The 18,191-nt window shown below is 25.8% G+C and overlaps 3 protein-coding genes across 3 annotated transcripts; 1 reads left to right on the top strand and 2 right to left on the bottom strand.

Annotated features, from left to right (window-relative positions):
* Positions 1–1,583: 1,583 nt before the first annotated feature.
* On the top strand, positions 1,584–2,437 carry LOC136084430 (uncharacterized). The gene is made up of 3 exons (XM_065804422.1): positions 1,584–1,720; positions 1,946–2,102; positions 2,241–2,437. The coding sequence occupies exons 1-3, from the start codon at positions 1,613–1,615 to the stop codon at positions 2,360–2,362; spliced, it is 387 nt and encodes a 128-aa protein (XP_065660494.1). The 5' UTR covers positions 1,584–1,612; the 3' UTR covers positions 2,363–2,437.
* A 3,220-nt stretch (positions 2,438–5,657) lies between these two features.
* On the bottom strand, positions 5,658–6,512 carry LOC136083571 (ATP-dependent DNA helicase PIF1-like). The gene has a single exon (XM_065802974.1). The coding sequence runs from the start codon at positions 6,510–6,512 to the stop codon at positions 5,658–5,660; it is 855 nt and encodes a 284-aa protein (XP_065659046.1).
* A 9,697-nt stretch (positions 6,513–16,209) lies between these two features.
* LOC136083572 (deoxyuridine 5'-triphosphate nucleotidohydrolase-like) lies at positions 16,210–16,674 on the bottom strand. Its single transcript, XM_065802975.1, has one exon. The coding sequence runs from the start codon at positions 16,672–16,674 to the stop codon at positions 16,210–16,212; it is 465 nt and encodes a 154-aa protein (XP_065659047.1).
* Between the last annotated feature and the right edge of the window lie 1,517 nt (positions 16,675–18,191).

An 18,191-nucleotide genomic window follows, 5' to 3' on the forward strand; every position in this document is an offset into this window, starting at 1 on the left:
TTTGTTACTACGTTTGCAGATCATTATGGTAAAGGTAATTTAGAGTATAACATTCATTGTCTTTTACATTTAGATGAGTTTGTAAAAAACCTTGGTCCACTTGACTTTTGGTCATCATTTCCTTTTGAGAATAAATTAAGGCATATTAAAAAGACCATTAATTCCAACACCAATTGCCTCAAACAGTGCATCAATAATGTAATTAGAAATTCAATTTTCAGAACGTTATAGCCATCTTGCAATAACTTATTTTACTTATCTACACATTCACCAGACAATATATATCTCACCTCTTCTGGAATAGTATGTGTTACTTCGTTTGTTACCGATGTTGTGTGTAATGGAAATGTAATGACTTTATATGAAGACGTGTATTCCCATCCATATCCTTCTTCATTTATGCATATAGGTTTGTATAAACACTCTAATAGTAATGTATGCAATGTTTCAATAATTAACAAATGTGTGTGTATTCCTTGTGAGAATAGTATATTTTACATTATTCCATTTGCTTCTAATAAATTGTTTAGTTATTGATCAAAATACCAGAATTATTTATATAAACTATTAGTTTTTGAACAGCATCAAATTTTGAACTGTTTAACAATTGAAGACATTTGTACTTTTAGCACTATAGTCTTCAATTTAAATCTTGAAAAATGACTTTTATCTAGTTTTTAAATTTTGTATTTAATTTTAAAAAACAGTTTGTTACATAATTAGTTGTATAACCAATTTATATCAGTTGCGTAAAAGATGTTTAATTTTTTAATGAGTTTTTTAGTATTATTTTTTTATCGGCATTCTTATGAATTTTATATCTATGTAATAAAGATATTTTTTATGAAATAATTATATATATAAAAGCATGAGTTGTTTTACCTATTTTTTATTTACTTGATATTGTTAATTTATATTTATATTTATATATAAGTTTTACTAGATTTTAATAATTAGCATAAAATATTTTAGACATCATCATCAGGTAGCCAACCATTACTGCCAATACCACATCATGCTGTAAGTATTAAACATGTTGCTTGATAGCAATACTATAAGTTAAAATTTGTTAATGTTATTATTAGACATTTAAATTTGATATATGATTAGAATGTTTTTCGAGAGATGCAACACCAAGGAAAATCTAGTCAAAGCTTTGTGTCATTACTAAATGATCCTTATGAAAAAAATTTACCTTCAGTAAGAATTTTGTAAATTTTATTTTAGTAATTATAAGTTTGCTGTTAAGTAGAATAATTATAAATGAAGATCATTAAATTTAAATATGCATAAATGTAATTAAACTAGAATTTTTTTTAAAATTGTTTATGTTGATATACTAATAATATATTTTAAATATATTTTGTTGAGTTATATCAGGAGTTCTTGCCAATCCCATACACCAAAAATTCCACTAACACCCTTACACCAATCACACAGTCAATTGAATACCTATTGTCCTCCATTGAAAATATACTTAAAGGTGAAAAATCTTTTAAAGTACATATATTAATTTGTCTATCTTTTAAATACTTATAACAGTTCGATTTGATTAGATTTAGTAAAATCTGTAACGTCTGCGACAAAAGAGATTAAACATTTGATTGAGCGTATGCCAATTGGTCATACTGAAGAAAGTTTATTTACGAAATTAAGCAGCATAGAAGAGTTAGATGCTGTTTTGTTGCAATGCCAGGATGAAGAAATGGCCTCACTTTTTGCAAGTTTTACTTAAACATTATTGAAAAACTTTTTAATAAAAACTCAGGTTGCATCCATTGAAAAACTAATAATTCGAATATTTAACCTTTTTTTATATAATACAATTTTTTATATAATTTGAATTATAAATTTTATTTTTTAGTAATCACTTATATATATTTATGTATGTGTTTATACACCTTTGTGTACTTTTAAATTGTTTACTTTCTTTTTCTGAATGTAGATTAACTGGCTAGCAACAGCAGGTGGAAAGTATATATCTGATATGGTACGAAACATTTTGAATGTTTTCATGACTGATGAGTTACAGATGAGTTGTTGTCGTTCTGGGAAACGCTCAAACAAATATTCAATTGAGGCTTTTGTAAAGTTTATTGCAAGTAAGCAAAGTAGCTATTCCGTTAGAGTTAACCGTTTGTCAAGTACAAGTACTTATTGATAAAGTTGACATTAACCCTTAATAAATTAATTAATTATTTGTATAATCGAAATAATAAATAATAATAAACTGATTTTAGTTGCTGTTCGAAGGCATTCCAAAAATGCTACAGACAAAGATGTCAATGAAGCCATCACCGCTTCACTGCATAACTCAGCAGATCGTGGTGGTAGACGTATGCATCGAGAGAAGAATGAATAAATAAATTTAATGAAAAGTTATTGTAAATAAATAAAATGTTTGTAAATAAATTTATAACAAAAAGCAAGAAGCATATTATTTTTCATATATGTATATATATATATATATATATATATATATATATATATATATATATATATATATATATATATATATATATATATATATATATATATATATATATCAGATTTCATGTAAAAAGTTAGTGTACTTTCGTTCTGAAAGTGGTTTTGAGCGATATAAGTATTATTGCCACACGTGGGCCACTCCAACGCCATCCCATAATGAGGAGTGGTAAATATATGGCTAATATATACTTCCCACACGTGGGCTAGATGAACCTTTGCGCACAAATGAAGTGTGGCTTTCGTTCTTATATAGTGTGGTTTTAGTGCTATAAGCATTAAACCCACATATGGCCCGCACTAAAGCCATCCCATAAAGAAGTGTGGTAATGATATGGCTAGCAAATGCTTCCCACGCGTGGGTTATTTGAACTTTTGCGCACAAATTAAGCGTGGCATTTGTTCTTATATAGTGTGGTTTTAGTGCTATAAACATTAAAGCCACATATGGGACGCATCAGCGCCATCCCATAAAGGAGAGTGAGAAATATATGGTTAACATGCAATTGCCATATATGGCCCACGTTAAATTTTCTTGTCGGGTAAAAAATAGGGATCATCTAACAAGTCCATATATTCTTGATCAAAGTATATTTCGAGTTGTTGATCGGTCATGATAAGGGAAGCCAATTGTTTCATATAATCAACAAGTTCTCCACTAGTTATTCTCACATAATCACTAAACAAACCGTTACTGGCAGGTAGGTATGCAAATTTTTCCCACCATCTACAACAAATGTAAAACAAACTTGATACTTAAAATAAATCTTGTTTTATTTTTTCCGCATCATTATTGATTAAATAATTTTGAACATTTAAAGGTAACATGAACAATTCTAAACAACATACTCTTTGAAACATGATGTTAACAACATGAGTTCGTTTGTCGTTGTAAATACGAAATTCGTTATGATTTAAACTTTCTATTTCTTGAGGAGTCATGTGAGAAAGTTTATTTTTATAAATATCAGATTGATGATTTTATCTGCAGGATATCTACAAATAGGACATAAAGGATTTTCTTCTTGCCATATTAAATATCTTTCTTCTGATGATGTATTTAAATTTTGAAAACGCGGTAAACATATTTCATAACTACATCGAGCCAAAGTATCTGCTAAAGCTATTAAATCGTAAACTCGTAATTCCATTTTTAGTTTTTCACTATTTTCACGAGTCGAATTTATTTTTTCCCACAAGATACGTCTGTGTGTTTTGTGAAGTAAAGAAACTCCAGGTTGAAAATAGACAGGTAGACACATTAAAGGATTTCTTTCTAAACTTTCAATAGTATTTTCATAATAAAAAATCCATTGAGTGATCACGTGTCCTTGTTCATCTAAACCAAAACATTCTCTTACTAATGTTTCATGAATGCATTGAATGACGATGAAATGACAATGATAACTCAACTCAGATAAAGGCTTAACTTTTGAAGTAGCATTTTCTTGAGATTTTGTAATATTTGTTTCATAATCAAATGTTATTAAAAAAGGAAATAAGTTTCTACTTGTACACATAAATGAATTTTGTGGACGATAGTGACTAATGTAATCGTTGTATGTAAATTTGTCTGACTTATAATAACCTTCACATTCGTGTGTCTCTGTAGTAAATTTTTGTCCACATTCTGAACATTGAAAAAGAACACGTGTCTATTCAACATACTTATAGCATGAAAAGAATTGCTTTTTTGAAAAATAAAAATGTTTATAGTGTTTTTTGTTTTTTTCCGTTGATTAGCTTTATTTTTTTCCTCGTCATTAATAAAAACTCTTTGAGAATCTTGATCGTCTTTGGTAATGTTTGCGCTTTCGTAGACCACTTTTAATAATTCTATAAGAGTACTTTTATACTGTGATTTTAATTTAGAATGCAACAAACGAATTTTGCTATTACTTTTATTAACAACAAAAATTTTAATGTTAACGCGATCAAAAGTATTTTCATAAGCAAAACAGTGACATAAATCAATCAAAGTTTGAAATGACATATTTTTAGATTTTTCTTTTAAATTTTGTAAAACGTTTTTCAAAGCCAGAATATTTTGTTCATCTTGATCTTCAAAAAGGAGTTGTAAAATATTTTCTTCTGAATATAAATCGGTTGTATTTTTTCCAAAACTTTTTTATTCCATTCTTTATTTGTACACACATTCCATTGGCGAATCAACAATGAGATTAAAAAAGCAGAATAAAAACATAAACCAGGTTCAAACAAAATACTATAATCTAAAAACATTTTTCTTTTTTGTTCATAAGAGAGTTTAATATAATATTGATCTTTTAACGAATTTTGCCATTCTGTTATAGAATGAGGTCTATACCATTCACCAAACCATTCATCTATATCGTTTTCTTTGTTCCTCTTTTGTTGTTTTTTAAATGAAAGTAATTTTTTGTTTTTTTCGTAATATGCTTTGTTGTGTTTTTCTTTATTTTTTGTTTTCTTTGCCTCTATTTTTTTTTTTAACAAAAGTATTTTTTTATTTTTATTGTAATATGTTTTGTTGTATTTTTTCTTTTTTTGATTTTGTTCATCTATTGTGAGCATTTTTCTTTTAAATCCTGACAATTCAAAATCTCGTAATTTCATCATTGATCGTTCTGTTAAATTGGATAGAGTTTTAATTTTAAAATTACATAATCGTATCAATTTCCACCCGCTATCGTTTTCTAAAATATTAAAAACAGCTTGTACATTGGCATCTTGAATAAAACGTAAATTAGTCGGTCCTTCTAAAGGTTTTATAAAATAAACAGGTGAATTGTAACAACGTTTCATTATTTTACAATAACCATTTTCAATTGATTTGCAACACAAAGTAACAGTATTATAACCAATTATAAAATTTTGAAACAAGTCAGCAAAATGAATACTAATTTTCATTTGAGTTTCAAATCCTTCCATTGTTTTTTGTTCGACGTGATAAACAATTTCATCTGGACTTTGGGTTTCTGAATAAAGTTGTGATTCTTCCACAATATCTTCATCTTTATAATCATCTTTAATGTAAAAAAAATGTCACTATATATACTGTTGTTACTAAATTTACTTTCCTCAGTTTGATATTCAAATTTCATTTTTTTATATCTAAAAAAAAATTACATGTATTTTTTATAAAATTCCAAAACATCTGAATCAACAGTAATACTTTTAAATATTTTTTTTTATTCTAATTTATTATTAATAATTATAAAAACATCATTAATATTACAAACTCGTGATAAAGAAACATAATAAAGACTATTAATAAAAGCCTTTGAATTAAATTGAACAACGTCTTTATTCATTGTACTTTCTTGAGCATTATGAACACTAAAAGAAAAAGCTAATTTTAAAGGTAAACCGAATCTTGAGCCCACAGCAGCATGAGTACAATGTAAAATTTCTTCTTTGACACATTCAATTTTGACTTCTTTTTTATTCAAATTAACCCAAACTGCATTGTTTTCTTTTAAAATGACTGTACCAATACTACCATTGCACAAACCTTCTTCAACATTGATATTTTTCACAAGCATAACAATAGCACCTAATTTAAGATAAACAGTTGCTGGTATATGAAACGAACATTGTATATTTGGATTTTTAATATCATCTTTAGCATAAAACCAATAACCTTCGTGTTTTATACTCTTCATTTTATTATTATTATAAACATCGACTTCCACATTTCTAAAAAATAATCTTGTATATTTATTATTCAAATTTTCATCTTTTTCAAAACAACGTGTCATAAAATAATCAATAGTTTGATCTGAAACTTGACCAAAACGTATTTCGTTTAAAGCTCCAAAAAATTGTGCATCTTCTTTTTGTCTAAAGCATTCAGTTAAAACCAAAACTTCTGTCATGTATTGTTGCCATATTTTAGATTTAAAAACAAATACTCCTTTAATAGGAGGTAATTGAAAAAAATCACCACAAGCAATAACTTGTATACCACCAAATAATTCATCATAACATTGTTTAATTTCGCAAGCTATTAAATGTAATAAATCAAATGTTTGAGCGTTAATCATTGAAAATTCATCAATAATTAAAACATCCGTTTCCAACCACGTTTTTTTATGTCTGGATGCATATGTTGTTTATAATAATCTACACTTAACACCTGTTTCTATACCAGCAAAAGCATGTATAGTGACACCATTTAATAAATGAGCTGCTTTTCCTGTACTTGCAGTAATATGTATTGTTTTATAAATTTGTATGCTTTGAGCAATTTCTTTGACAATATAGCTTTTTCCACAACCAGCACCTCCAGTAATAAAAACGTTTTTTTCTTCATCAAGCCATTGAAGCGCTTTTTGTGGTTGCAAAGATAACATTTTTTATTATTTTTGCTGAAAAAAAATATTTATTTTGAATATAAATACATTACAGCGTATTTTACAAAAAACATCATATATAATGTTCCTTTCAACGATTTTTTCCAATTATTTATTTATTTTTCTAATTAATGATTTTTACAAGATAAATCATCTGGTCCATCAACCAACAACAAAAACTTTGCAGCCAACATTTCATCTTCACTCAATAGGTTTTGTTTGTTTAACAACTTGAGCAATTTTTTATTATCGTTTTCTCTTATTTTATTCATCTAAAAAAATTGTCATTTTAATACACTTGATCAAAACATTTATCACAATATATAAATGAACAACTTTGCCCTTCAGAATATCTATATTCATTACAATCTTCACATTCGTTTAAATAACGTTTACAATTTTCAATTTGTAGACATTTTTCTTTTACATGATTTAATAATTTTTCTTTAGATATCATTTTATAAAAATAATAAAAACTTTCAAAATTCAAATCCGAATAAACATGATAATGAATTTTAATATATTGAAACACCATCAAAATCAGTTTAGAAGGTATTCTTCCAACTTCTTCATGAAAAAAGTCATCCCACTTGTAATTCAAAATCATTTTACAAGATCGACATAAAGTTTGTCTCGAAGTAATTGCATGAACTCGAATTTCTTCCAAAGTTGCTAGATGATTTTGATTGAATTTGTATATGCTTTCCATCAAAAAATCGAAATCATTTTCTGTTAGTTTCATTTTTTTATTATGTAATCTAAAAAAAACAAATTTTATTATTAAAAATTTTTTTATTCTGTATATAATGGATTATTACATCTCCATTTAAAATCATTATATTCTGAACACTGAAACTCAATATTGTTCTTTTTACATTTGTAACACATATTGTTCGCTTGACATGGACATGATGCTAAAGTAAGAATTTCGTATTTATGAATACAATACGTATTTTTTAGTAAAACTTCTGATAATCCAATCTTTTTTGATGCCAACATTATATTATTTTCCATTTTTTTATGTAATCTAAAAAAAATTTATTTTAAAAATATAAAATTTACAATTATTTTATAGTTTTTATTTGAAATTTGTTTACAAAATCGTTAACATATATATATTTATTGAAATTTTTAAATATTTCTTGGCAACTAGCACATGATTTATCTTGATAACCTTCAAGTTCTTGTAGAGTTTCACATGGAATAGAATTACAAATAGCACAAACATTTATTGAAAGCATTTTTTTTTTAATTCACCACTTGGATCAGAATTTGCAACATAATCTAAAAATTCATCGAAATCCAGATCTTTCTTGACTAGTTCTCTATTGAGATCAAGTTCTTCCAAAGTTCTAACATAATCATCACTGTAACTTATAACAAATTCTTTGATTGCAGCATATTAAACAAAATCTTTACTTGAATCAAATTTTTCCAAGGTTGACATTTTTTTATTATGTAATCTAAAGAAATAAAAAACATATTTAAAAAATTCTACAAAAATAACTATATCCAAAAATTCTTCTTAATTCAACATAAATATGACGAGCATTTAAATTACAATAAACACAATTAGGGGAACAATCACAATGAGCTATTTTACATAGAGCTTCATAAACAAAATCAGGTTTTTTACAAATAACTTTGAGTAATGTTTTTGTAGTCCCTACTTTTTTTGCTACTTTTTCACACATTTCCGAATCGTGTTGACTTAAACACCATCCTAAAAATAACAATTCCGCAAAAACTTTGTAATAAATTTTCTTTTTCATTTTTAAAAGTTTTTTCTTCTGAATATTTTATAACTCGGAGTTTTTCTGTTTTTATTTGACGAACTTCTTTTACAAAATCATCAAATTCTTTTTGAGACATTCTTTACAATGAAAATCTTCCAAACACCCCCATTTTTCTTAATCTCAACGAACTTTATTGTAAATATCAACTCCCAGTACTTCAAGACTCATGTCTACGATTTTATCATCATTATTCAAATAAGTTAGTTTTGTAAAATCTTTACAAACATTATTGTAAATATCACTTCCCATGTCTTCAAAGAAAAGAGGCGTAAGATTATTGTTTAAAATTTTATCATTAATAATACCAAAGCTTCCATCTTCATTTTTAACAATTTCACCTTCATAAAACACTTCCATTTTTTTATTATGTAATCTAAAAAATAATTTTACAAAATTTTTTTATAATATAGTTTATTTTTTAAATATTTTAAGTACCCATTGTTTAATTTTTTCTTCTTTAATATACTGTCGAATTAAATCCAAATTTCTTTTACAAGAATCACAAGGTTTCAAACCAGAACAATTTTCTTCGTTGCAAGAATCCACATTTTCTTTCATTTCTTTTATCGTTGTACTATCGTCGTGAAAAACAGCCACGTCTAACAAAAGCTTTGTAATTAAATTTTCAACATGATATTCAAAAGACATTTTATTATGAAATCTAAAAAAATTACAATAAAAAAAATTAACTAAAATAAATTATAAAATTTTTTTCTTTGATTCATTCATTGCATAAACAGTTTTAGTCTTTTGACAATTTGGACATAGTTCTATTTATTGAGATGATATTACAGCAGGTGTCATAAAACTATTGCTTGCTCGTATTGTTATTTTTACCATTTTTTTATTATGTAATCTGAAAAAAAATCTAATTTAAAAAAATGCAATAAAAAAATTTTAAGAAGAAGAGTTGGTTCCATCAAGAAGTTTGTTGACATTATTTAATAATGTTTTAAGATCAGATATCACGTCAGTTATTTCTTGAATTCGTTTTTGACATTCTGAACAAAGAGCGTCACATTTACAAAGTTCTAAATTAACAGCAGCTGAAAGTTCTTCTTTTGTAACTGTTTCATTTTCCATTTTTTTATTATGTAATCTAAAAATTTTTATTATGTAATCTAAAAAAGAACAATAAAAAACTTTTATTTATTCTAACAAAATAAAAAAAAACTTACTTAATCTTCAAAAAAAGTACTCAAATATTCCATTGTTTTTACAAATGAACGTTGTAAGTCTTCACGAATACGTATTGTTTTTTCAATCTTATTTTCAAAAAAAAAAGATTCATTATTTCTTTGCGAAATTCAGGAACATTTTTTTCGATGTACTCAAAAATAGCCACATCTCTTTCTTTTTCTTTTTCTTTATCTTCTGCTATTTCTCTTTTAAGCCATCCAATATAACCTAATATAACCCCATTCTTTTTCTTTATATTCCGCTATTTCTCTTTTAGGCCATCCAATATAACAAAATATAACCCTAACCCTAACCCTGACAGACGCCGAGATGCAAAAAGACCACGCACAATTATTATTAAGCTGTTAGACTACAAAGATAAGGTAGAAATTTTAAAAAACTCTTCTAAATTAAAGGGTGAAAATATCTACATAAACGAAGATTTTTGCTTCAAAACGAACTTAATAAGAAAAGATCTTAGAGGAAAAATGAAAATCGAAAGAAATCCCGAAACCGTGTCAGTAAGAGTTTGGTTTATTACTTTTCTTTTAACTATTCCTAACTATTTTATTAACTATTTTTGCGTTTAATTATATATGTGTTACTTTAAAATGGAGGAAAACTTTTTAATTGAATTTCTAGATGAAAATGTCGCACTCAGTGACGTCCATGACTCTAATAACTTTAATCAAAAAATTGAAAGCCAATACTATACAGTTATTGAATCTTCTCAATATCTTCAAAAAAATATAAATAGTTTTTCAATTTTAAACATTAATATTCGAAGTTTAAATAAAAATTTTGAAAATCTAAGGTTTTTGTTGGATGAATTAAAACACGATTTTAAAATTATTTGTCTAACGGAAACTTGGTGTAAGCGTGGTGAAACAAATGCCCAATTTGAACTAATTAATTACTCATCAGTTCATCAACCATGTGGTTTTGGTGTTGGTGGGGGTTTATGTATTTTTGTTCACAACTCAATTAGTTATAATTTACGTCACGATCTCTGTGTAAATGAAAAAGATTGTGAGTCATTATGCATTGAAATAATAAATAAAACCACAGAAAAAATAATTATAAATGCCACATATAGACTACCATCTTCTAGCTTAAAAAAATTTAAAACTCATCTTAAACCATTCATAACAAATATTAATAAAACCCGAAGTCATGCCTACTTAGTTGGGGGTTTTAACATAAACCTAATAAACCATGCTTCAAATAATAATGCTAACAATTTTATTAATACTCTTCTTCAATATAATTTCATTCCGTCAATAAACGAGCCAACGAGAGTGACTAACAACTCTTCTACACTTCTTGATAATATAATAACTAATAACCATCTTAATGACAGTCTTTACACAGGCATAATCAAAACTGACTTATCAGATCATTTCCCAACATTTCTAGTTACTAACAATATATTACTTAACAGTATTCTTTCTCAATCTATTATATTTAGGCGACAGATCAATGAAAACTCGGTAAAAAAAATTTCAAAATCTTTTAAAAGACAACGTTGATTGGAATTTGGTATTGCAGTCACATGACGTTAACAACGCATATGATCTATTTTTAAATCAATTCTGCAAGCAATATGATAAAGCATTTCCTGAAAAAAAAATAACTGTAAAAACCATAACTGTTTTAACTCCATGGATGTCTAACGGGTTACTAAAATTTTCAAAAAGAAAACAAAAGTTATATGATAAGTACTTGAAAAAAAAAACTTATAAAAACAAAATGACATAAAAATTACAAAAATATATTTAAAAAAACAAAAACGAACTCAAAAAAGCTTTATTATGCAAAGCTATTAAGCAAAGCCACCGGAAACACTAAAAAAACATGGAGTGTAATTAAAGAAATAATAGGAAAAAATATTTATGCAAGAAACATTCTGCCAAAAAAAATAACAATTGATAAAAACACAATTTATGATAAATCAATTATTGCTGAAAAACTAAACAGCTTCTTTACTAATACTGGTTCGAATTTGGCATTAAAAATTCCTATGAATTCAACACCATTTGAATCTTATTTAAAAAGTTACGATAAAGTCATGGAGGAACCTAATTTAAAACTAATTAAATTGCAAACCGCCTTTTTTTGCCTTAAAAATAACAAAAGTGCTGGATTTGATAAAATTAACGTTAATGTTGTAAAATCAGTATATAATATAATAGAACCCTCGTTATTTCACATATTTATTCTTTCACTTAAAACAGGTATCGTCCCTGAAAAGCTAAAAATTGCACGAATCACGCCGATATTTAAGTCCGGAGATGACTCAAATATTTCTAATTATAGGCCAATATCTATTTTACCTTGTTTTTCACAATGACTTGAGAGAATAATGTACAATAGACTTTTTAATCACTTATCAGAAAACGACATGCTGTATTCAAAACAATTTGATTTAAAAAAAAAAATTCAACGGAGCATGCAGTGATTGAACTAGTAAATCAAATATCAAGTGCATTCAGTAGTAACTACTTTACCTTAGGAGTTTTCATTGGTCTGTCAAAAGCTTTCGATACCGTTAATCATAATATACTAATATAAAAACTTGAACACTATGGTGTAAAAAATAACAATTTACTTTGTTTCAAAAGTTATTTGGCCGATAGAAAACAATTTATAGTTTATGAACAAAAACAAACATTTCCGACTGCCGTAACTTGTGGGGTTCCCCAGGGCTCTATTTTAGGACCACTATTGTTCCTAGTGTATATTAATGATTTAAATTTAGCAACAGACCCATTAAATTGTATTCTTTTTGCAGATGACTCCAATCTTTTTTACTCCCACAGTGATATTAATACACTATTTGAAACAACAAACGAACAATTATTGAAAGTTAATGAGTGGTTCAAAAGTAATAAACCTTCTCTAAATGTGGATAACACCAAATTTATTTTGTTCCACAAAGGTCATAAATCAAAAAATATTCCCATTAAATTGCCTAATCTAATAATAAATAACACTAACATTAAAAGAGAAAACTCAGTAAATTTTCTAGGCGTAATCTTAGACGAACATTTACGTTGGAGTTTACATATAAAAAGTATTGAAAATAAAATATTAAAAAATTTAGCAATTATATATAGGGCTAAACCATTTTTAAGCAGTAGTTCTTTAAAAAGTTTTTATTTCTCTTTTATTCATTGTTATTTAAATTACTGCAATATTGCATCGGCAAGTACAAACCATACAAAATTAAAAAAATTGTACTGTAAACAAAAACACGCGTGCAGAATAATTTTTGGAGCTAATAGAACACTACCTTGTGAGCCTCTTCTGCGTATACTTGGAGCATTAAATATATATAAAATCAACTTACACCAAGTTTTAATGTTCATGTATAAAACAAATTTAGGATTATCTCCTAAAAATTTTCAATACTATTTTGACAAAATAGTTCATAAATATCCAACAAAATTTTCAAGTAACAACTTTGTTGTCCCAAAATATAATTCAAAACTAACTTCATATTCAGTTCTTTATCGTGGACCCTACTTGTGGAAAATGTTTCCCAAAATTGTAAATACACATAAAACTAGTATAGAGCAGTTTAAAAATGAATCAAAACAAGCATTCTTACTTATGGATTTTAATATATCCGATTTTAAATGTTTTTTTTAATTAAAACTCAAATACATAAAATAATTAATACAAAATGTCACTGAGTGTATCAACATTTTTTTTTTTTTTCATGATGCTATTACCTCAATGACGTTTGCCAATTTATTTACGTTATTTCTATGAAGTTGACTAATTAATTTTTGTTATTTCTATGGTGTATAATAATTTATTTACTTTTTATTTTTAAATCTTACTTAAGTTTTTAATTCTTAAATAAATGATAATATCTTATTTATTTTTTCTTATTCTGGAAAAATGATCTTACTCTTTCCTTAAAGTTTTATTCTTTAAATTTTTCTTTAAATGATAAGGAATTGTTATCTATTTTACTTTTTTACTTTTATTTTTTTTTTTTATAAATAGTTTGTTAACTATAGATGTTTAAATATTACGGTTTTTGTAAATACGTGAGAATAGGGCTCGGCGATAAGGTTAAATTAGTCTTCTTCTTGCCCTGCCAATATTTATTTTTATTTATGTGCTTCGAAACTGTATGTATTATTTCACGGCAAAAAAAAAAAAAAAAAAAATATATATATATATTCTTGATTTGTAGTAAATAATTTATATATACCTTGCATATACAATTGTAAAGTTTTTAATCTGTTTATAAAACGATCTTTCTCAGCATCTTCTCGTATTAATTTATTCATTTCATCTATAGCTTCATTTAAAACATCGTCATGGAAATTTTTAACAAAATGTTTAAAATCTTCACCATAATTAACAAAATATTTTACTATTTTATATTCAACAGCAACATCTGCGTTCAGTTTATCCATCTTTCTGTATTTATGAGTGATGTATTTTCCAGATATGAATTTAAATTTTTCAATTAAATCCATGTTTTTTAGTTTATCTAAAAAAAGTTAAAGTACAAAAAATTTAAAAAAGACAAAAAGTTTTTTTTAAAAAATTACAAATTTTTTAAAAAAGACAAAAATTTAACTCGGTATGAATATTTATAAAAGTAGTCAAAAAATAATTTTTAATTGTTTTTTTTAACAATAATCTTTCTTCATGATTAGATAAATAATTAAAATCTTTCATGTCAATATTAGTTTTTATATGCAATAACATAGCTTGATCTCGTCTGTTAAATTCTTCTTTTTCTTTCGATACAATAAAATTATCTTCTTCGATGGCAAGATTAGAAATTGCAATCATATAACATAACATTTCTAATAACAAATTTTGTAAATTTATATTTTCTTTTATAAATGTGATGTTTTCATTTATCGCTTCTATTATTTTTTCAATCTCCTTTAATATTCCGTCTTGATGTTCATCCATAGTTATAAAATCTTTCAGGATAACAAAATGAAAATAGAATTCTTGAGATATTTTTTGCAAAGAATTCCATAATTCTTTTTCAGAATGATGTACTGGGTCATATTTTTTAATCCATTCAATTAAATCTTTGTTCCAAGTATTTTTTTAAATAAAAGTATCCATTTTTTAGTTAGTTGTCTAGAAAAAATTTACATTAATTAAATAAACAAAACATGAAAATTAATACTTGATTAATAAAAGTGAATTACAAATGAATAGATAAATTAATAAAATCATATTCTAAACAATTTTTTGCAATATACTAATCAGCAAAACTTAATATTTCTAAAAATTTTTCTTTAATAAACTTTAGTTTATTTAAATCATCATACATATTTATTTTATTGGCGACAGAAAATTTTTTTTATATAATACATAAAACGTTTACATTGCTCTAGAATACCAGCAAAAACAATCAAATATGCGTTTAGATTATCTAACGAAATATTTCCAATAGTTTGATTAAAAATCATTTTCATATTATCGAGAGTTTCAAGCGTGTCATTAAATAAAATAAGGTTTTGATTTACTTGATATTCAAGTATTTTTTGTAAACGAGAATGTTGTTTATGATCGAGTTTAAAAATACTTTTCCAAGCATTATCCAAATCTTGCTTGATTTTATTTTCTTTACAAGATGGTTCAAAAAGAGTATCCTAAGGATGTTGAATCATTTAATTAGTTATCTAAAAAGAAATTTACAAATTATTACAATAACAAAATTAAACAGATAAATTAATAAAATCATATTCTAAATCGTGAGTATATTCAATGTGTTTATAACTAAAAGTTAACAATTCTAAAAAATTTTCTGAAAACATTTTCACATTATTTAAATAATTATGAAAAAAAATGTTCTTTTCCATTTCATTCATACCACCTATTGAAATCAAGTCTAGTGAATCTGTATATAATTTTTTTGTACCACGACAAACAAGCTCAATTTCAGAAAAATATCCAAATAACATTCTAGATTATTTAATAACATACTTCCAATAGTTTGATAAAAAATCATTTTCATATTATTCAAATTATCAATTGCTTCATTAAAAGAAATAAGTTGAGGACTTTGTACATATGACAATATCAGGTCTAAACGACGATGTTGTTCACAATCTAATCTTTTAAGATCTTCCCAAGCAAATATGATTTGTTCGTATTCATTCATTTAATTAGTTGTCTAAAAAAATTTTTTTTTACAATTACAATAAAAAAATTATTTAGTTTTACACTTGATATACAAATTATTTTCTACTAAATATTCGTCAATATTTGATTTTTTCACAAATTCACAATAACCATAACCGCAATTTTGTTCATCTTTTGGAGGTCTTTGAAAAGATAAATTGTTTTCTGTAAGAAAAATTTTTTTAATTTGTTTACCATGAAGAATCAAATTTAATCATTTTTTAAAAAAAATTATACAAAAATTATTTTCCCGTAGAACCAAAACCGCCTTTTCTTTCAACGTTTTTAATCATTGAGCTTGTTACTTGACGACAAGCACAACCATCAAATTCTATTACTTTTTTTACAGCTTTATACATTTTCACAAACCTCATTTGAGCAACAGCGTCTCCAGGTTTAATAATATATTCTTCTTTTGAATAATTCATTAGTATCACTTTAATTTCACCTTTATAATCAGCATCTATTATTCCTGGAGAATTTAACACAGCAACGTCATTGTTATAACCTACTACATCTGAATCTATTGTATCGATATATACTCCAGTACTTACTAAAACACATTCATTGGGTTGAAGTGTATATTCAATTTTACTTCTCAGATCGAAACAAGCGCTCTTTTTTGTTTCATAAAAAGACCATTCTAGAGTATCGTTTATTTGAATCTCTTTTGATTCGTCAGAAGACCATTGATTACATTTATCCATCTTTTTTTACACTAGTGCTTACTTTGACAGAAGATATTTGAACAAGACATTTTTCCCCTTTTTATATAAAAATGGAGTCATGACAACTTAATCTATTTTATCAAAATAGAATTAAAGTATCAAAGTTCAGAGTTTAAAGTTCAAAGTATCAAAGTACAGAGTTTAAAGTTCAAAGTATCAAAGTACAGAGTTCAAAGTTTTTTTATCACACCACACTTTAAACTTTAAACTTTGAACTTTTATGACATTTTTTACATTCTTTAAAAAAACTTGTTTAGTTCTTGTTTTTTTATTCTCTCTTTTCAACTCAAACAGTATAAAAGGAGCTCATTTTAATTTAAAAATTTATTCAAAACACAACTAAACAAAAATGTCAGAGTTTGAAGTTGTTCATTGCAACGATAACGCCTATGTTAAACTTGCCGAATTAGCTGCAGCTACTTTGTGGCTTATTGATTTTAAAGAAGAAAAAAATATAAAAGATAAACAATATTTCACTGTTCCTCTTAAACCACTGGCACAGTTTAACTATAATAAAAAAAAATTAATCTACAAACCAAAAAATGAAAGCTGTGAAATTTTATTACCATTGAAGTACAGAGATTGTGTGATCTCAACAAAACAAACTATTTATTCAGATCCGAATTGAAATTAACAAAAGACGACAACAATTTTAAAATGTCCAAAGGCGAAGTTACTAATAATGTAGTTTTTAAATTTAATCACAACAAAATGACCAAAAAAGTATTGGAAAGTTTGATGGATAATATGCAAGCTGCTCAAAACAGAGCTTATATGTCAGTGGCTTACCCTATAACTCACATATTAAAATCAGTCGAGTTTAACAATTATCCGATACGATTAGGAAAAGAAGACGATGAAATTTATATTACAGAGTATGAAAGATTAATGGCTATAGAGCCTTCTTTTCATAACACTTTGAATAAAAATGGTGTTTCTAGAAGTTTAAATCAAAATTTGAAAAAAGTCTGTGCTGAGTTTGCTGAAAAAGAAACAAACGAAACGCCTGCAAAAAAACTTAAAGTGGAAGCAGAAGTAGTACCAGAAGAAGATGAAGAATAATTATTCTTTTTTGTAATTTTTTAATTGAATTAAAAAAAACCTGTTTTATTAATAAAAAACTTGTTTTTTGTTATAATTTTTCCTATATATAAGGTTCAAAAAATAATATTCTAGTTCATTTTTGAAAGAGAAAATGACTAGCAAACAACTTGAAGAAAATCTAATCAAGCAGTTCAACTTTTTTATCCAGATAATGAATTACATCCTATGTTATTTGAATTTCATCATTTAAATAACAGAGATGAAGAATGGCAGGATATTATATTATCATATTTAAAAAGTTTTAATTTGGAATTAAATTCGGAAGAAGAAAAATGGATTGATTTATATTATATTTTCATAGCAAAAGACTATGAAAAATCTCTTCATTTATTTGAAAAAGCTTCGCGTTATGATATGTCTTTTAAAGAGCAATCACCAACATGGAGGACTAC

This window comes from Hydra vulgaris, chromosome 08 (genome assembly GCF_038396675.1).
Source record: "Hydra vulgaris chromosome 08, alternate assembly HydraT2T_AEP".
NCBI classification, from domain to species: domain Eukaryota; kingdom Metazoa; phylum Cnidaria; class Hydrozoa; order Anthoathecata; family Hydridae; genus Hydra; species Hydra vulgaris.

Excerpts from the sequence above, each read along its gene's own strand:
- LOC136084430 (XM_065804422.1), top strand. The coding sequence starts at position 1,613 with ATGCCAATTGGTCATACTGAAGAAAGTTTATTTACGAAATTAAGCAGC. Across the intron at positions 1,721-1,945 it reads AAGAAATGGCCTCACTTTTT|ATTAACTGGCTAGCAACAGC; the intron begins GCAAGTTTTACT and ends TTCTGAATGTAG. Across the intron at positions 2,103-2,240 it reads TTTTGTAAAGTTTATTGCAA|TTGCTGTTCGAAGGCATTCC; the intron begins GTAAGCAAAGTA and ends AACTGATTTTAG.
- LOC136083571 (XM_065802974.1), bottom strand. The coding sequence starts at position 6,512 with ATGATTAACGCTCAAACATTTGATTTATTACATTTAATAGCTTGCGAA.
- LOC136083572 (XM_065802975.1), bottom strand. The coding sequence starts at position 16,674 with ATGGATAAATGTAATCAATGGTCTTCTGACGAATCAAAAGAGATTCAA.